General features: G+C 36.6%; 3 protein-coding genes across 3 annotated transcripts; 1 reads left to right on the forward strand and 2 right to left on the reverse strand.

Annotated features, from left to right (window-relative positions):
* The first annotated feature begins 37 nt into the window (after positions 1 to 37).
* LOC126056983 (ER membrane protein complex subunit 8/9 homolog) lies at positions 38 to 2,735 on the forward strand. Its single transcript, XM_049852000.2, has 4 exons — positions 38 to 366; positions 556 to 705; positions 1,083 to 1,188; positions 1,505 to 2,735. The coding sequence occupies exons 1-4, from the start codon at positions 154 to 156 to the stop codon at positions 1,693 to 1,695; spliced, it is 660 nt and encodes a 219-aa protein (XP_049707957.1). The 5' UTR covers positions 38 to 153; the 3' UTR covers positions 1,696 to 2,735.
* LOC126056972 (alanyl-tRNA editing protein Aarsd1) lies at positions 2,670 to 8,682 on the reverse strand. The gene is made up of 8 exons (XM_049851976.2): positions 8,414 to 8,682; positions 7,934 to 8,062; positions 7,457 to 7,616; positions 4,252 to 4,466; positions 3,934 to 4,040; positions 3,642 to 3,782; positions 3,146 to 3,460; positions 2,670 to 2,829 (listed from the first exon to the last, which is right to left on the reverse strand). Exons 1-8 carry the CDS (start codon positions 8,450 to 8,452, stop codon positions 2,706 to 2,708), a joined length of 1,230 nt encoding a protein of 409 aa, XP_049707933.2. The 5' UTR covers positions 8,453 to 8,682; the 3' UTR covers positions 2,670 to 2,705.
* A 574-nt stretch (positions 8,683 to 9,256) lies between these two features.
* On the reverse strand, positions 9,257 to 17,726 carry LOC110375501 (alanine--glyoxylate aminotransferase 2, mitochondrial). The gene is made up of 10 exons (XM_064037026.1): positions 17,572 to 17,726; positions 17,397 to 17,491; positions 16,806 to 16,990; positions 15,124 to 15,247; positions 13,178 to 13,366; positions 12,680 to 12,808; positions 11,758 to 11,910; positions 11,139 to 11,360; positions 10,612 to 10,857; positions 9,257 to 10,282 (listed from the first exon to the last, which is right to left on the reverse strand). Exons 1-10 carry the CDS (start codon positions 17,582 to 17,584, stop codon positions 10,181 to 10,183), a joined length of 1,458 nt encoding a protein of 485 aa, XP_063893096.1. The 5' UTR covers positions 17,585 to 17,726; the 3' UTR covers positions 9,257 to 10,180.
* Between the last annotated feature and the right edge of the window lie 3,244 nt (positions 17,727 to 20,970).

Raw genomic sequence — 20,970 nt, forward strand, 5'->3', positions numbered from 1 at the left:
ACAATTCATTGGCATCTATCACAAACATGACATGACAATTCGATTTTGTCAAAGTCAATTTACATCTACGATTAGAATTTGTACAGGAGGAGATCCGACAATTTAAGAGATTCGTTTCCTCTTGCTTTTTCCGATCTACTTTTAAACAAAACAATGGGAGAAGTATCACTAGAAACGGCAGCTTATGCCAAGATTATCTTACACGCTGCCAAATACCCGCACTGCGCTGTGAACGGGGTCCTTCTAGCTGATGCCACAAAAATCAGGGATGGAGCTAAAAACCAGGACCTGGATATTGTGGACACAGTTCCCCTGTTCCACCACAGCCATTACTTGTCGCCGATGGCTGAAATAGCCCTGACACAGGTAATCCATTTGCGATTTAGTAAATTGTTATTGCGAGGTTAATTAATGATTTTGGAATGATACTGTTTTGAAGTTATCGCAATTGTCAACGTTAACAAAATACCATTGGACTAGTAATTGCATTAATTATCATCATGGTTTTATTCAAATTTTCTTACATTACTCGTTTCTCATTTTATCATCCTTCAGATTGAAACCGTGGCTCAGACTGACAACCGTGTGATAGCCGGCTACTATGCCGCCTGTGAGAACTTCAAAGACAATACGGTTGAGAAGTGCCCCGGACAGAAGATAGCGGAGAAGATTGCTGAGCACTTCCCTTCAGCTGTGTTTGTTGTGGTAAGTTTTATACCTACTAAATTTCAAATTTATTCTCGGTTTCGCCAGTCACATCAGGGCTCACTCAAGGAGGTGGATGCCACCATGCCACTTTACCATGGGTTGCTTTATCGAAATCAGTAAGGAGGAGTATAAAAGTTGTATGAAGCCTACTTTTGTTTTGTTAAATATATTGGAATTTTCAAAGATATAGAAGATTTTGAAATGAATACTACTTTGATGTCAGCAGTAAGCATCTTGATTTATAATGAATGAAGTTGTTATATACCTCAATGTTTTGATAACTAGCTGTTCCCTCTTGTAGGGTTCTAAAGTATGTTCAGAATATCCATCCTATTTTTGTTATCTAATCTAACCATTGAAAACTTCTTCTCCAGGTGGATAACAAGAGGATGATGCAGCATCTTGACACTCCAGCCATCAAGCTGCACAAGTACGCTGATGGAAGGTGGAAGCTCAAGGATGCCAACAGGGTCATGTTCCGTAAGTAGCTAACAACTTTATTACTTGCTTCTGCCAACAGCTTTACCTGCATCTTGTGTGAACTTCTGCACAACCCTAGCCTACTTATAGCTTTCCTCGATAAATGAGCTATGTAATGCTGAAAGAATTTTTCAAATCAGAGAATTTTCCTTTATAATGTTGTAGTCAAATAATTGTAGAGAAGGAATAGAAAAATACTTGTTGAATATGTCTAAAGTTTTGTTTGTTTGTTGCTTAATATCTTATTTTATTATATCCTATTATATGAATCATTAGTAAGCTGTGACTATACATACATATTGCTATTTCTTTCTAGAATCACCGTATGTCTTGGAGACAGTATCACACTTGCTGCAACGAGGGGTCCAGAAAGATCTCGTAGATTTCGACAACTACCTGGATGATTTGTCTCAAGACTGGACCAATCTTGGCATTGAGAAGCTGATTGCCAGCATCAATGCGTCGAATACCATTGACTGCAAGGAGGATGATAAACTTTTCCGATAATGGTAAAGGAGTATTTAGTCAATTATCTATGTAAACTATAACTTTTTGATGATAGTGGAAGCGCGGGGCCTAGCACAAGTATTTCAGGATATTTTGGCAGTAGCTGTCTTGTGCAGGTTCACCGATATTTAATGGGACTTTAGTATCCTTTTCAATTTCGATTGGATAACTTCTTTTAGGAACAACCTTATCACACCGCTGAAATAAGATTTCATTCTTGTTAACTTTGCCAACTAGTGCTATAGTAAGCACTATTTTGTGGATATTTTTACCAATCAGATTCAGTTTTAAAACATGTTACAATATTGTGCTAGAGGTTGTCCATATTTCAGTATGGATTAGAAGCATTTTATCGCATCGCAGTTTGAAGAACTATGATAAAGTAAGTAGTTTACTTGTGTTGTAATTAGAGTAATTTATTACATAACTTGAATATACGAATTTTATATTACACATATGTGTTAAGGATTGTTATAGGGCACGTAGATATTATATCTGGTTATACTGCATTTAGTATTTGTGTATTATTTATATTTCAAAATCATCTTTAATTTTTGGGTAATATTAAGTGAAGTTATGATTTGAAACAAGTGAATTTGTTTTTTCCAGTTCTAGAAAATTTACATTTTTTCAAGGTAGTGTGCAATAAACATGGTAGAAAATACCGAATGTTATTTTATTTGTTTGTGTATGTTTTCACATATAGACTTAACTGTTTCCTAAGCATTTACGTATGAAGTAGAGTATTTGTCGGTAATTTAAATAAATTAACACATAATAACAATAATCATTGTTGTTTATATAACACTGTATTCAAAAATTGTATGGATATATTACTGAATACCGGTACTCAATATTGTTTTATTATAGTGTAAGTGTATTTGAAATATATCTGTTTTTGTTTATCACTCCATTCCTTAGCATAAGTTTTATTGTGAAAGCAATATTTATGAAGTAAAATATGAACCAATATATGACCAGTTTACTGTATTTATTTATATAATAATTACTTATAAATTATTAAAGTATTCCTCAATTAATTTCTTGCATTTATTCATGGCCGTCAAGTCTCCAGCTTTGCCTTGGAACTTACCATTCTTGAATGCACCTTTACCTTTCAGTAATTCTGTTATTCTGAAAATATTTGTATTATGGTTATTTTTGGGAAATTTGTTGGGGTGTATAATAGGGCAGTTGACTAGGTCAAAAATAAGTTAAGTATTTTATTCATGTGGTAAAGCATCTTAAAATAATGTCACTTTCATTTAGCGTTTTATGGAAAAATTGAGTTAATTGATCTTTGATCAGCTTACGTTTTCGTACACAGGAAGTAACCGCTTTTGACAGTTCAGTAAAAGTATTGAATTTGACCAATTGGAAACTACTGTATTGAATTTGTAAGAAAAAGGTTTATAAAAAGTCAATATAACAATATTTTCTCAATATGTACTTATCTCCCAAAGCGTTGCAATGTTCTTCAGGGCCTTGTATAATAATCTGTCCCTCTTTCGGTTTGTCCGGTTCTTCAGAAGCCAGGAACATGAACATCCCTTCTCCCTCCAACCCCTTGATTACAGCCCGGTTAAATTCAGGAGTTGCCTCTTTCTTAAACATGATCACGTATTTGGGCTTTGGTTGGGTCCTCTTTATTTTATCCGCTTCATACTGAGCGAGGTCTAAGAGCACAGTTTGCAGGTTCTTGTTTGCCACTTTTAAATTCTTTTGTAATTTCTGTATTAATTCCTCGTGTTTTGATGGTTCGTTTCTGGAATATCATATTTACCTATGTTCTTATAAGATACTTAATTAAAAGTTATAGATGTTAAGATGATTATTAAACAAAATATATTTCACTGGAAATTCTTTAAGAAAATGAAGCATGCTTATTGAGTTGTATGGGTCAAAAAATGATAAATGTCAGGCCAGGTTGAATGAAGATGTCTTACTTAAGTAGTCCAGTGACTGCTTTCTCTCTGTCCAACATTTGTTGAAAGGTTTTTGTAACTCTGTTGCCGACAAGAAACTTGAGATTTGTTTTACCTTTCTTCCCTGGCTCTGCTCCTATCAGTTTTATCATTTGCAGTTGACTGAAAAATAAACAAAAAAAAAATTGTAAAAATACTTTCTTATTGTGTATTTTGTTTTACAAGCGGGTCTCAGTGTAGTAATTTGTGTGTACTTTGATGTTCAAAAATCGGTCGGTTCTCAGTCTAATTCGAAAAAAAAATGTAATATTACCTGAGATTGGAAACATGAGTACCACAACACATGTTTTCGTCAATAGTTCCAATACATATTATTCGTATTGTCTCCATGCAATCTTTTGGTAACCCTCTTGTATGAGCCTAAAAGTAAATTAAAATTCATATATCCTTTTCAGTTTCTTATTGGCAGAAATCAGTATCATAAACAAAGCAAATTTAAGTGGCAAGATTCTAGATGATAAAAAATTTAAAGAGGGAGACTATGTATTTATGATATAGGATACTTTTTATTACAACAAAATAAATATATGCAGTGAAATGGAAATAAGATATTTTGAGATAAGATACCAACCTCATTCAAATCAGGGTCATTGGCTTTGCAGAACTTAACGTTAACTGGTACGGCATCCGTAATTAGTTGGTTGCACCTTTTTTCTGTGGCCTTTATGACATCATTACTAACTTTGACACTGTCCAACTCAACGTAGCACTCATCCGAACCTAACCACCAGCTCGTTGTTGGTAGATTATGTTCCTTTTCTAATATCGCAGAGAGTAAATGCTGACCTGAAGTGTATAAAGAACAATGCTATTCTTTGTATGGAAGTTGGGCTCAAGAGTTGCCCACAGTAACTGCATAGTGTATTATATTCCATAGGCTTATAATAGGTCCCGGACCGAAATATTTCGAAATCTATCCCGGGAGTCCTGAGAAAAACTGGTTTGACTCTTATTCAATATTACGGAAAATATTCTTTATTCTTTATTGCACACATAAATACAGAGAGACACACTGAATACAGAGAGATAATGTACAATGTACAATGTACAATATGCTTACGAACTCTTAACTATTCCACTTTTACTACCTTAATTGAAATGCATTATAATATTAATCGACAAATACGAGGTATTGAACGAGATTTTTTTTTACCGACTTCAAAAAATGGAGGAGTTTCTCAGTTCGTGCATAACTCCGTCGTTTAAAAACCGATTTAAACAATCATTTTATTGTTTGAAAGGATTTACTTTCCAAATGGTTCCTTTGTTATTCGGTCCAGGGTCTGGTGATAGAAACCTTAAAACAATAGGGAACTCTCGGAAATTGTAAGCACATATCGAATAAAAACTTGTCAATCGGGTATATGTCTCCGACACCACAAAACTGTGGAGGTTAAGACCTGACCTAACGATGGAGACGACAGTGAGACGAGGGAGCTCCTCAACGGTATCTATTTACTACCTCGTGTTCGAGCTTATTTTATTGCCATTACGGATATTAATTGCATGACGCTACACGAACTTAGGACGGATTGTGGTAGATAGAGACTGAAAAGCAAGAGAAAAAACAATTACCTTTAAACGTCTATTTCTGATTTTTTATCCTGTTAACAGTAAAACCACTAACTATCTGAATCTTCTTTCAAGAAAAGAGGTTGTTAGGTTTGTGGCTGCTTAAAATGGCTTGCTAACAATGGCTGGCTAACATTTGAACCGGTTTTTCTCGGGACCTGTGGGTCTTCAATCGGTCTGGGACCGATTTCAAAAATATTTGGATTCTGTCTTAAGATCCATCCTCCGAGCCTTTTCCCAATCATGTTGGGGTCGGCTTCCAGTCTAACCGGATTCAGCTGAGTACCAGTGCTTTACAAGAAGCGACTGTCTATCTGACCTCCTCAACCCAGTTACCTGGGCAACCCGATACTCCTTGGTTAGACTGGTGTCAGACTTACTGGCTTCTGACTACCCGTAACGACTGCCAAGGATGTTTAATGACAGCCGGGACCTACAGTTTAACGTGCCATCCGAAACACAGCCGATGGTGTCTAAAGGCCCCAGTACACGTTGGCCCATGTGCGGCCAATACACGCCATCACCAATGTGTACACGGGGTATTGGTGCAGGTTGGCGGACATTTGTCAAGGTTGGCGCGCATTCGGCGAGTTGTCGGTTTTTTGGGCACACATCAAAGGAATCTTGGCCCAGCTTGGCGTGTGGTGTTTACACATTCGGCCAATGTTTAGTTCGTCACCGACCGCTGAGGATAAAATACACTTTTGTGTTGCGTGTAAAAATAAATATAGTAGAGTAGTATAATATAAATATATATAGTAGTGTACAAATAAATAGCCGAAGCCTTAATTACTTCGACGTCCATCGCAAGTGGTTTGCCAGGCAGGAATAAGTCATGCGCCAATGTGTAAACACCATTTGATCGTGGCCTACATTTGTGCATTGCACAGCTTGGCCCAACACAGGCCAACGTGTACTGGGGCCTTAAGATATACTTAGAAAGTACATACTATTTTAACCATTCCCAGTACTGGGCAAATGGCTTGGGCTTTATAAAGTGACTGTTCAAGTTGAACATTAGAACCGGTTTTTCTCGGGACCTCTGGGACCGATTTCAAAAATATTTGGATTTCGTGTTAACAGTGCAGTAAAGAACCTATTTCGGCCACTTTCACTACTGGGCAAATGGCTCAGGCTTTGTTAAGTGACTATCTATGGAGAACATTTGAACCGGTTTTTTTCGGGACCTCTGGGACCGATTTCAGAAATAATTGGATTCCGTCTTAAGAGTGAAGTAAAAAACCTATTTTAACCATTCCCACTACTGGGCAAACGGCTTGAGCTTTATGAAATGACTGTTCAAGATTGACATTAGAACCAGTTTTTCTCGGGACCTCTGGGACCGATTTCCAAAATATTTGGATTTCGTGATAACAGTGAAGTAAAGAACCTATTCTAACCATTCCCACTACTGGACAAATGACTTGGGCTTTATAAAGTGACTGTTCAAGTTTAACATTAGAACCGGTTTTTCTCGGGACCTCTGGGACCAATTTCCAAAATATTTGGATTTCGTGTTAACAGTGCAGTAAAGAACCTATTTCGACCACTTTCACTACTGGGCAAATGGCTTGGGCTTTATAAAGTGACTGTTCAAGTTTAACATAAGAACCGGTTTTTCTCGGGACCTCTGGGACCGATTTCAAAAATATTTGGATTCCGCATTAAGAGTGAAGTAAGGAACCTATTTAAACAACTTCCACTACTGGGCAAATGGCTTGGGCTTTATAAAGTGACTGTTCAAGTTTAACATAAGAACCGGTTTTTCTCGGGACCTCTGGGACCGATTTCAAAAATATTTGGATTTCGTGTTCAGAGTGCACTATGGAACCAGCTGGAACTACTCCCACTGCTGGGCAAACTTTGAGCCCAGACCCTGGCATTGTCCTTTACAACAAAATAAATATATGCAGTTAAGAGAATATTAACTGGATGGCTAAGGCTTTTTAAAGCACTACTGAAAACTGATGTTTATTTTAGCTGTGAACTTGGGCCTTAAAATGGGTTAGTCGGAATAATTGCCAAACTGATGTTATAACAACTAATTTGCAGCTTGCATAGTTGAATTAAAATGTATATATTTAGCTCTTGCAAAAAATTATGTAGGGTATACCAAAAACATATAATTTTGGAATTTTCTCTCCTGTCTATTATTGGTTGGCAAAACTGGTTACTGTTAAATCATAAGTAAATAATTAAGCTACCTGAATGTTGCTGCATATGGTCAAACCTCCTTTCCCAGTTGATTTTCTGATCTACAACAGTACCAACTGCAATAGGATCTTTAGTGAAATGTAGGGCCTCATCACCTTTGCGGAGTACTTGGACCACTTCGGTGCTGTTCAGCCACCCCAAATCATGTGGCTATAAAACAAAACTAATTGTTGATTCTGTGGTCATCACATGTAGACAAAATCTGTAGTTTTTGACTAAATAGCAATTGCTAGGATTTTTTTTTAATGTCTATGCATGGACAAATTAAAAGTACCCTTTTTTATGTTCTCCATGAGTCTATGAATTGTGAAAAGCTGTAGTAACAAGCAGATACTCTGGAGATAATTTTGTTTGAATTGGAAGCAGTACAGCATGTATTTTAAACTTTCTTCTAAAACATTCTAAGTTAATGCTGGCTTTTTAAATCCACTTTGTATTGTAAATAAACATGGAATCTATGTACATACTTGCCCACCGCCCGCTGGGAACAGTATAGTGTTTTCCAAAGTGACTTGGAAACCTTCAAACGGTGATGTCTTTCCATATTCTACCACTGGCTCATTTGTTGGTTCACATTTAATAACTTTTGATGTAAACTGAAACATGAACAGTTACTTATGAAATGTGGGCTAGTTGCATCATATAATTAACATTTTCATCACTTATTAAAATATATGTATCGAGCAATTTTTAAAAATCTATATAAGAATAGACCTGGAAATAGTGACCATAGAATAGAAATATAAGTCTACTACCACATAAAGGCCTATCTAATCATTTGTTCTCTCATTATTTGTATACGTATTAATATTATGATGACTTCATACGCAATAATTAGGAGATTTTAATTTTTGCTCTAACCTAACTTCTGTCTGTCTTAGTTGCAATTACTAATGATATAATTTAATAGCACTCGGGTCGTACTGATATTAGTCTTACGTACTTACCTCTTTCAAAAAACTATCTTCCTGGCACTTGAAAACCATTGTTAATCCTTATATTACATGCGCCGGTTGGATAGGTTACTTTATTGTTTTATAATGTAATGGTGTAGGATAGCACTGGCTGCAGGAGTATTATAATACAATTGATAGGGAAAGCTAATGTAGTCAGCTAATACCAAAATCTGTATTTATTCGTCTAAATAAAGATAGTGCAATACTGTGTAATATCCTAAAACAAACGATCAGCTGCTGACAGACCTGGACAGACCTGACAGACGTACGCACGCATGACACTGACACTGACAAAGACGGAAATGTCAAAAACTGTTTGCAAAATATGTAAATAAAACCTACTTCAATTAAAAAAATGAAAAATTTTAAAATACAATGCTGAAAACCGTATCAAAATCAGCTCTGCCAAGAGTAAGATAATCGCGTACAGAGATACATAAATAGAGCGTCAATGAATTACTTAAAAGGTCAAGTCCCTTTGTGGAAAACAACTTCAAGAATTTTCTTTTTATTTTAGCTCGAAATTATTAAAAAGCGTTGAAGAAGTTCTTAAATAAAGTAAACTCGTGGTTAGGGCTGTTCTTTAACCACGCACAGTTCGGTCGAACGTGCAATGCTAGGCAATGCTGCGCCCATTGGTCCGTGGATATGTGATCATCTTGTCATGACGATTGAATAAATACGCATACAATTTGTTGCGCTTCAGCGATAAAAAGGCTGAACAGATTAAGATGGAAAGAATATCTGGTGTGGTTGCTAGACTTGTGTAGTCCTTTAATATTATTTTGTTTGGGTGTGTGAAGGTTTCCCCGAATCTGAGGTATACAAACACAGTTTTAAAAAAATGGTTGATTTGTTTATTTCTCATTACAGTTAGGCAATCATAGGAATGCGATTTTGGCATTTCAAATTTGACACAAACAAAAGACTGCTGAAACGTCGCATCTTGTGCGTAACAAATTGGGCAGTCCCTAGACCTCTCAATGTAATTGCGCAATATTACGATATTGTGCAAACTGAAGATTGCGCAACGATTCTTAGCAAGCAACATTTTATTGCACTGTTTTTATCGTAATATTTCGCTATATATTGACCGTCTATGGAGCGCCATACACATTTATAATCATAAACTTTTTAATCTCAAGGATTATATAGGTTTAAACATAATTTCCATTACATTTCATATTTATTTACAATTGTGTGAGGCGGTTCCTAGATCGTACAGTATAATTGTGCAATGTTACAATATTGTGCAAATGTTTACTAATAAAATATTAATTGCACTTTATTTTTATCGTGCAATTATATTGACCGGCTTCGGAGTGCCTTATGTGTATTTTTCTAAATCTTATACAAAATAAAATCAAGAACTGAATCTTCCGTTGACAATATCACAATTTCCATATATTTCCGTGACCATTTTTTAGACGAAACGATTTCAGTAAGAAAATAAGGAGCAATCTATATTATGGCTTTAGGTATACTTTTATATATAAAGGCTACATACATTATATTCACACTCTTGGCAAAAAGAAAGCCTGTATTTTAAGTATTTTAGCCTGTTTGAGATGTCTCCTTCTGGACTTAATAATTAAACTGCCGCACCACATAACAATAAAATCTTTACTTAACATAGGTATAGAATCTTTATCGATTATTATTATTGATTTACATCGGTATCTTTTATACCGAATATTTTTATTGTAAATCCCTAGATGTGTCATTTTGATATCTTCCAAAACAGCATTCTTGATTTAATCAGACACATGATGTATAATTTTTGATAGCTTGATCTAGTACAGATATGGCGAAGTCCACGTCCTGTTTGTTGATGCACATCGGAGGTTTTATTCTAAGCACCTGTAGAAACAAAACAAAATATTAGCTTCTCTATTCATTTCTGATATACAATATTTAATGGCGGATCTACGGTATTGGGCACTAAGAGCGTGTCTTCGCCATAATCATTAACATTTTGTATACTTCCTTATGTACTTCCTCCCTTTATGTATCTACTCCCCTGCATTCCTTATGTATTACAACTATGTACTCTAGTACTCTGTACCGTCTAGTATCTATCTACTCATTTGGATCCAGCCAGACTATAGAGCCTTCTACTTTCTCTTTCATATATTTCCAGTCTGGAATGGGTACTTTGTGTGTGTGTAATAAACAAGCGTAAAACTCACGTTGCCAAACCGCCCTCCGCGTCCAATAAGCACACCCATATCCTTCATGTCTTCAAAAATGATGTTCACATCGGCCACACTGAGCGGGTCTTTCGTTCCAGGGACGACAAACTCGAGCCCCAACATCAGACCCTTTCCGCGCACATCACCGATTATCGGGTGAATCTTCTGCAACTGCATCAGTTGTTCCACGAAGTATGCTCCAACTACTTTGCAGTTTTGCTGAAGCTGCTCCTCTTCGATTACCTGGAAGAGTAAATTTGTTATTAAGTAGATGATAGAACTGAAAATAATATTGCACCCTAACTATACGTAGATAATTGATCCAAATGTGAAGACTTGAACACAGGCCTTAGCCTCATTTCGTAGTCAAGTGGTTATACCTACTCACATCATCTCTTGAAATGTAAGTGGCGACAACTAAATCAAAACATATTTGCCTCATAAAATTTTAGGTAGTTTATCAACATGCGTGATGCTAGCAAAGACTGAAACTATTAAAAAAACTGAAAATTAATTTTACTAACATCTAAAACGGCCTTTCCAACGGAGGTAGCCATGGGGTTCCCGCCAAAAGTGTTGACGTACGCCGTGCCAGCGTGCGCGGCGGCGATTTCCTTCGTGGTGACCACGGCAGCCATTGGGAAGCCGTTCCCTATCCCCTTGGCCATGGTCACGATGTCTGGCATCACTCCGTGGTTTTGGAAACCCCAGAACGCGTCGCCTGTCCGGCCGAAGCCAGTTTGAACCTTAGAAATAGGGCATATGATAAAATTTATATGGTGACAAGTGGTACGATTGAAATTTACATTTGTTTAGGTGTTGATAGATAGTCAACACTAAAACATAATGTAGGTGGTTTTTCGAATATCTCTAAAACGAAAAGAGAACTCTTAACAACTCTTATCAAATTATGATGCCGTTGCTTATAGACGGTGGGCTTTGGAGAATCAGCATTTCTTTCTGAGATAAAAGGTCTTAGCTATTAGCTAAAACTTTAGCGGGTCCACCAGGGCCAAGACCTGCCGAGGCTGCGGGATTGTTCGAAAGAGTTACCGCGGCCCTGGTACATAAAAGGCCTAAGAAGGAACATGATGGGGGTAGTTAAAACTTACAAGTGCACGATATACGTAGCTAAACACTTACTTCATCCGCTATATATAAGCCTCCATACTTCTTGACGAGTTGGTGGGCTTTCTTCAGGTAACCTTTCGGGAACTGCACGGTGCCGTTGACGCCCTGTATGGATTCCGCGAACAAGGCTGCTAGACGTCCTTTGGGAACCGAGTTTTCAAGAAGCTGTAAAACGAATAAAAAGTTTTATTTAATAAGAAATTGAAAGGACCATATTCAGAAAAGGTTCGCTGGTTTTCTATTTCTGTGTCTAGGTAGGTACTACAAATCCAGTTTTAATAAAAATACGGGCCAAAATCGTCGAATGCGGGTTTTGTGAACTTGCAATATCAATGACCTGTAATATGTTTCAGGTCTACCTAATATCTTAGTGAGCCGTATTTTTAATCATACGTCTAACAGGAAAAAACGGATGTTGTCCACTAGGTACAGTCAGCGTCATAAATACAAGGTGTTGATTTGCATTTGTGCCATACTTCAGGAGGAGGACATAAAATACGTAAATAATCGATTGGAATTACAGTCGACGGGAAATAGCTAATATGCACTGCTTTTTTTGTCATTTTAATGTCGTAGTATTTCAGAAGTAACCCAATTTTATGAATGAAAATTATGAATGATCGTTGCGTATGCTTTGTGTTTGCATTTGTTTGAGGGCGCAGCACGGTTTTAAGGCCAGTAACACACGCGCCAAGTTAAAATACGGTTAGATGACATTGAAGGAATTCCGAAAAAAAAAATTACGTACCAATTTTTTTGTTGATTTGGGTCGAGAATCAGTAGCTTAATTACGTCCTTGAATATGGCACGGATGCAAATCAACAGCTCACACTTATTTGTGTACCACCAAAAAGGCAATAATATCTGTCTGTACAAACAACGTAATTGTTTAACAGGTATGTTTTACCTTTTATATGCTAAATGCATTACTTACCTCGCTGAGCTGGTGAACATATTTGTCTGCGGTAACGCAGTCGCCGGGACATGAGCAAGCACCGGGCACTTGCGACAGTGAATCTCGACAGCCTCCCCAGATACCGCGGTACGGGTCGGGTAACATGGTCTAGAAGGAAATAAATTAATCAAATTACGCTGATGATGATTAATGAATAACAAATATGCACTCAGTATGATCGTAATTAAAATTAATGCGTTGAAAATATGGAATGGAATTGTGGAATGTGGGTTAGACGATTAGCAAGAGATTTTAAGAATCAAGGATCATCTCTACACACTAGAGTTTTGTTATTTCTGTCCTCCAGTCAGAAAAGGGACAGCGCATTTTTTCAATTTGTATCCAAAATAAGTACTTAGACAAAATTGACGAACGAAGTGATCTTATTTGAAAAAAACTTTAAGAATTCATTAGGAAGTGTCCGTTAGACGTCCTGAATATGGTGATGGTGGTCATTTAAAACACTTGTGTACTCACGTGGTAGTAACCAGCAGGTATATTAAGTTTCATCCTATAGGACTGGGTGCCGGTGAGTCCCATCAGGCCGTAGGAGCAGCCATGGTAGCTGCTCTGCAGTGACACCACATCAAGGTTGCCGGTGTAGGCCTTTGCTAAAATGGATGCTAGGTCATTCGCTTCACTACCGCTGTTCACGAGGTAGACCACCTGCAATTGAGGCCGTGGAAATTAGGCTGAACTCACAGAGTAAGGAAAGATGAGCGGAGATGCCGTAATGCAGGTAGGTGCCTTTTTTTAGGCGATTTTCCGTTATGGCACCTCCGCTAGTCATTGTGTTCTCCATGGCTGGACCGAAGTGAAAGTGAAAAGTGAAAAAGTGTTTATTCGAGAAGAAAATCATTACACACACACCTTTGTCAGTTTAAACTTGGTTGTGAAGTTCGAGACCTATAAAAATCTGAATCAAATTGCAAATACTGATAGTTATCACGACAAAAATATAAAGTTTTTTTCAGATTTCTATGATTACGAGTACAAATCCATAATCTGCTTCGTTTTCTTATAGTGCCTCTACTATTAGCGAAGGTTGGTAGTCAGCTGCGCATTTCTTGAGATCCTTGGCTTGAGTTTAGCCGTTACTACACAGATAGGTATCTTATCTAGTAGGTTCGTCCCACACTTCAATCGAGGTGGTAAAAATGGGATAACAGTATCTAATAAGTACTAATTAATCATCGATTAGATATGATAACCTTAATGTTTTTACGTATTTAAAATAGATAGGTAGGTATAACTACGTAGTGGTAAATTAAACCACATTAAACTGAGATAGATAGAGATAATGGGGAATTACGTAGCGTACGCATAACACAATTTATATTATCATTAAAGTCCTTGTACATAGGGACTAGCTTCTGCCAATGGTATTAACCCATCCAAAGGGAACTATTATAGATGTACGAGCACCTGGATAAAAAGTAGCCTAGTCTTTCTCGATGAATGGGCTATCTAATACGACAAAACTTAAATTATAGGCAGGTGCACATTCAGTAGGTCTCTACTTCAGGTAAGACTCAAACTTGTGAGAGTCCAGGAGTCCAGGAGGTTTCAACCTCCTTTCTGCATTAAGAATGAGTAAGAAATATAAGAACAAAAGTGCATTAAGCAAGCTTTATGCTATCCCTTTTTCTCTATCAAAATATTCTGTTCTGATAATACTTACGTATTTTGTTTGTTATTTTGCGTTTGCGGGTCACGTTCCCTGAACTTGCTAACTTTGATCTTAAAATCAAGTGCAACGATAAGATATGGATAATATCAACAAATTGGTATTGTTTGAGAACCAATTTGTCATTGTTTATTTTTTGTTTTATTATATTTCTGTTCGATAATGGCTCTTGGGAACCTATAATCTATAATTCTGATAAATTACGTAGGTACCTATTTGGGTTGGCGTCAAAACATATATGGCGTGAGTACTTTTTTACTAGGTTATAAATAGATGTCATTGTAATAATTAAGATTATTATTTCGAAATTCGCCTTGTTGGGATGACGGCCGTAAAAATGTTACCTACCCAACAACCAATCTTAGGGAAAGCTTGGACCAGCTTAGGCGATTAAAACACGCTATCGTAGATTTTTATCGATTTAAAAATAATGAGATTAAAAAAAGTTAAACAGTTAATTTACATACAAAACAAAAATCTGCTTTGATTAAGTGCATATCTACCAATAGGAACCTATGCGTGTGCGTTACATAATACATTACACGGTACATTAAAATAAGTAGGTAGGTACATTTGCACCCAATAATACAATTTTTTGACCGTCTGTTTTCCGACTAACCTCTGCAATAGCTAGATTTTGACGAAACTTTCACTCCCAGATAGCTAAAGTAACAAGGAGTAACGTAAGCTACATTTTCAGACGCTGAGACCAGCTATAGCTGTAATAAAGTCTTACCTTTAGGTCTCCAGGTAATTTTGATGTGAGCTGCTCAACATATTCATACAGTTTCGGATGACGGTAGATATTCGTGCAATGCCACAGCGTCTGTATTTGTTCTTGTAACGCACCAACCACCTTCCTAGAAAAGAAAGAGAAAATAAATCACTACTTAATGATTGTGCCTTCTGTTTAAAACTCAGTTTAAAATTGTACCTAGCAAGAGTATTTACCTACCTACATATTTAAATGTATATAGTGATAAGTGACCAGATTCCAAAATATACTACTTAGTATTTCTACAAAATACCTATTGAGACTTTAAAATCTCTCTAATACATATGATGGTAATTGTAAAGATATTTTTCAATTCGATTGTGTCAGTGGACTTTTGTTGCTGACTGTACCTAGGAGAATAGTTATTACTCGTATCGAGAATTTTCCTTGGGTACCTATTTAGAGAAATCAAGGTTAATTTTTATACCTACGGAAGGAGAAAACATGCAGGGGCCCGATTCTCCTAATTTTACTTAAGCGACCTTCGATTGACGTTCGACTCGATTCGACTGAGATCCAATCCCGAGTCGATTACTATTGAAGCATATGTGGCATTCCGCTATTTTTTCTTTGAAATAAACGTTTTTATCCTTTTCTGTCATTCAACAATGAATCATTTTGTCTGCAAATGATTTACGATTGCAAAATGATTGTACAGCAAACTACCGTATAGACCAAAATCATCAAAATAGCAGACCAATCGCACACCAATCAAATGTCAATCGAATACGATTGGTCTTTTATTAGTAGCAGAATGCCCGATATGGTTAAAACTGCTATTACGATCATATTGCGATTCGATTTCTATTCGATTTTGACATTATTAACTTAGGAGAATCGGGGCCCTGCGCTGAAGGAACATAAAAATAGCGAGATAAGGGCAGGAGGATGACGATGAGCATCATCCTACTCCCAACAAAAAAAAAATGTAAATATCGTAAATGATTAATTTGAGTTGTTGTAGTGGTCATACAGGATTTTGTACTGAGGAGATCGATACGAGTTTTTGAGACAAAGGGACAATTATGCGACAGTAGAAGTGAATGGCATTCTGACAACCTTTACAAAACTTTTCCGTATACGAAAAATAAATATTTTACATACCTACCTTACCTTTTGTAGACACAAAACAACAATTTAATACATTCACTTGATAGGTACTTGGAATACAACAATAACAATAGGAATAAAATTTTACTTTTAGATTTGTTAATGAATGCATTAACCAAAGTTAGTAAGTACGTAATTAATATTCAAATACTTTGTGAATATCAGAAAGTTGGAAACTTAAAGAAATTTTTGAGCAAAAGAGTATTTATTTCAAATTGAGCAGACAGCCGACCCGCTTTGAGCAGCGTGGTGGTAAAACTCAATATAGCTCTTTGCGAGGGGTGGCCTGGCCCAGGAGTGGGGCGAAATAAGGCTGAGGATGGATTTTACTTATAGAATTAACCCTAAGGGTTTTTAACCCTTAGACAATGAAATAGTTTTGGGTACTTACTCGCTGTGGGCCAGACTCCAACAAAGCGAAGAATTTAACCAGTCAGTGGATTCCGCTGAGTTGACGGAGATCAGACGTTTAATAACGAAACTATTTGTTGTTAAAAAAATCCGCTCCTTAGTGGCTTTAGAAAAATACGTACGGGTGACAATGTCCCACGGAGACGGTGACGATTCCTGCAAAGAGGTCGAGGTACCTCCTGCCTTCGTGGTCGAACAACCACTGTTTGTAACCCTGGTTTATCAGCATAGGCCGCTTGTAGATATTGTAAAGAACTGAGGGCAGGTGATCAGCTTTCAATTTATCCGTCTTTTGGTAAGATGGTCCCTGAAATTTAGAAGCTGGTTATTTTTTGTTTTATCCTCTTTGATATTAGAGAATGGTGCATAGAACATGGTCTTTTGCATATTCCTGGTTGTCCGGAGTAAAAGAGAGACTTTATAGCCCTCTATTACCTACAACACTGTTCAAGAAAGATTGATTTTTAAAATTTTTATAGAAGGCAGGAGTGGCTCAACGTCACCGTGCATCAGTTAGTTCCACCCGCGTTTATTTCAAAAAACTCTTTGAAGCACGTTGAGCTAATTCTCCTGATTCTCAGTTGTGGGTCACAACAATGAAATGGAAAAGTCATCAAGGTAAAGCAACCAAGTAAGTAATAAAAAAATCTAATAAAAAAAAATAGTGATCATTAGGAAGAATATTAGGTTAAAATGGCGGCAAAAAAACTTACTGTGTATTGTTTCGGAACAAAATCGCATTTTGGTATAGTCGGAGCCTGAGCAGTTGCATAGTGCCGGACTAATGTATTACAACCGAGTTTTACAACTGAAATCAGAACATTTATCACAGATCAAGATACAGTATTATTCGTCTTATTAATTGTTATATTATTTTGCGTGTTGTACCTTTATCAGCCATAGTATTCGCTTGACGAAGGCTCAAACGTTACTGAAAGCGATATTGACCGCTCTGCCCCCCGTTGAATAAAACTCCAATAACAATATTATAAAGCTCCATCCACAGTGCGCCGACAGTTGAATCGTTTATTCAACATTTTAAACAGTCGTGCAAGTAGGTAACTATTATACATCATACTTGTTTTTCTTGAATTTTGAAGACATGGTGAGTGTTAACAGATTGTAGGACCACGTTTTCCCAGTTTTTAGCCCATACAACCGCTCTTGTGACATAGTGAATTTTGACAACGACACCAATATCCAGATACTAGTGGCATGCCCTGGTTACGCCTGGGCTGTTGTTTGTGTGTGTCGAGTGTACATACTTAATTCTTTCAGTCTATTCTTATTCTCTTTACTCGTGGATTACCTACTTCATAACTTAAATAGGCAAGATCCTAAAGCCTAGAATTTCACTATATTCTGCAGGCGTGCAAAAATTTAATGTCAGTTGCGGTGTGGAGCTGGTGTCCTGAATAGTGGTACTAAGGTAAGCTACCTCCTCCGTCAGACTTCTTCGTATATCTTAACAAAGCTAACATTTTCTTATCATACAACAGCTGTATCTGTATCGATCGGTTTATCGGGCGCAATGAAGGATGTCTTAAAGATACAAATAAACAAACAAAAATTATCCTTTTTATTTATGTTAATGTAGACGACCTCTTTTGGTTTCTTCTGTCAGTTAGATTTTTTTCTCTTGTCATACAAGGGGACACCAAGAAGTTTGACCCACGATGATTGATTAAAGTCATGATACGGCCAGAATAAGTACATCAGCACACTTCGCATAGGTACATGTACATTATTAAGTAGTCAATGGACCAATTCTTATTTGAAATAAATGTTTTATTGTGTGTTATCTTGATCGAACACACATGATGATTATAGTACAACTCTCATTGATCTACATACATAATTATAATAACCCAGACTGTTGGCTTATCTCACCGCCTCCAGAGCTACAGCGACACAGACGTCACACACTATGCCTGAATAATAACAGCCAACTGCGCAGGATATGTTACAGTGCACAAGCATTTGCGCAGACACAAGTGCACTCCCTATATTCCTCAATTCTCTTAGATGGCAAGGCAATCGGATAAGACTAACGAGGCAGATTGACGCCTGCAAAAATTTAGTAGGTCTTAATGGTAGGACATCACTGTTGAGTTTTTTAGACGTTGACTGCTTCCAACTTCAAACACCTTTTTGTGACCAGTTCTTGGGTGTACCTATGTCGTATTTGAGATGGCTTAAGCCTCGAAGGGTCATGCTCAAAACCAAGGCCGACGTGAAGTGGCCTGATGCTGCCTTTCGTTAGGTGATCGAAGGTAACAGACGCCCAATCCTCTTTCTGCTCCTGTCTCCCATAGATCTAACTTAGGGAACTCCTCAACGGTTGATAGCAGCCATGTCCTGTTTGGGCATAAGTATTTTATTCATATTGATATGAACTTTTCACCACTATGGGTTATACTGATGAGCATTAACTTTTCCCATTTAAAAGTTGCTTTGAGACAATTTTGTCTTTAAATATAGCTTTGAGCTTATAACGCGTCTGAAGATAGACCGGGCGGCCAATCACACTTGAGTTTTATTATCCTTGACACTCTATTTAACAAATTATTGAAACGGGCGAATGTTTGCCATATTTTACACTTCCACGGATGTAGAAATACTTATTTGATTTCAATCATCCATAAGTACCTAAATAAAAAATGACCGTTCGTCGACAGAAGGTTAAAATTTAGCGTAATTCTATCTAAAGTACCTATACCTACCTAAGTAATTACTCATTTTTCTAATTATATAGTTTTTTTCAAAACAAGTAGGTAAAATAAAATTTTAGTTTCAAATACAGGCTGAAAGTTAAACAATAGAGGGTGTGCCCCTAATAAGCATTTTTAAATATCATCATGTAACACACCTTGACTTTGAATACCTTAATACAACTAATTAGCCTTTCTGTGGAATTCGTTGAACACGTTTCATTAGGCGTCTATGTTAATTGAAATAATGCTTTATTTGTTGCATAATCAGTCCAACTTTGGTATAAAAAAACACGTAGCTACTATTAAGTAAAAATAGTAAGTACGGTGATTCACACTCGGCACCTATTTGAAAGGTACAATATGGTACAATTATTTAGGAATTACAGTTGTTATTTCCAATCTTTAGTTTCAAATAACTTTAACGTTGTCACTGACCACAGTTGACTGGACATTTTCGATAGTTCTTACTGCTGAAGTAGGTACCATGCTACGGACCTGGATACTGTGCCTATCAACTAGATTTACTGTTTAGGAGTAGCTATTATAAATAGGTTTTCTATTTGAGAATTTAAAAAAGTAGTTCCCAAGAAAGTGACAGATGGCGTTGTACCTACTGCATGAGTGTGCCTTTGCCATAGACATAATATTAGTAAACAGGACTGCGCATGTAAACCCAAAAAACGAGCCGAGTGAAACAGTTAGTACGGAGGCTGTCTGTCCCTTTCTAATAGGGTGACTATGAGATTAAGCTATGTGAGACAAATCCGAATTTGCTACGATTATTAAACACAGATTAGTATTGAAGTTTTAACTTACGCAGTTTGTGACCTTAAGATACTAATAAAGGCTTTTAATAATTAGCGGAAATTAGCAGTATAAAAGCAGGAAGATTCGAAGTGAAGACTGTATTTCTACTTCATATATAGACTGCTGAGCTATTTATGTCGCCTTTCTTCATTTTTAGGGAAGCTATAACAATAGTACAACAGTTTTAAAATCCATCACCCATATTTGACTCGTTACAAGAATTCATGGGCACCCTAGTTGTTTGGTTTACGAAAATGTTATATTAGCTAACCTGTGGAACGATATATTGCAACCACCATAGGATTCACTTTTGCAAGTAGAAACGCAACACTTTTTCACCATTTTAATAGTTTAAATTGATTTAATACAAAAAAATATAAACAAAATTTTAAATGCTGATTACGCGCCAAGAATGTTCAGGGTTACCGCTAGAAAATAAAAAAAAGCAAAATAAAAATTTATGTTGTTTATGTTTTAATAATAAATACGAATAAATTAATGCGATTGTTATTAATTTGTTGACTTACAATTGTTAAAATAAGATAAAAATATAAGTGATTCAATTGTTTTTTGGGAAGACAAAACTTTTGATCACAAAATTTTTTTATGCTGGCAAGGTGTTAGAAAGAGACAAACAGCCTCCGTTCGAACTATCCCTCTCGGCTCGGATTTGCCTCTGTGTATTATGCAACCAATTTCGTACCTTATTGCGTTAGAATAGAGTTCATTTTCGTAAATATATATTTTGAGCGTGCGCAATCTTGTT

Source organism: Helicoverpa armigera, chromosome 11 (genome assembly GCF_030705265.1).
Source record: "Helicoverpa armigera isolate CAAS_96S chromosome 11, ASM3070526v1, whole genome shotgun sequence".
NCBI classification, from domain to species: Eukaryota; Metazoa; Arthropoda; class Insecta; order Lepidoptera; family Noctuidae; genus Helicoverpa; species Helicoverpa armigera.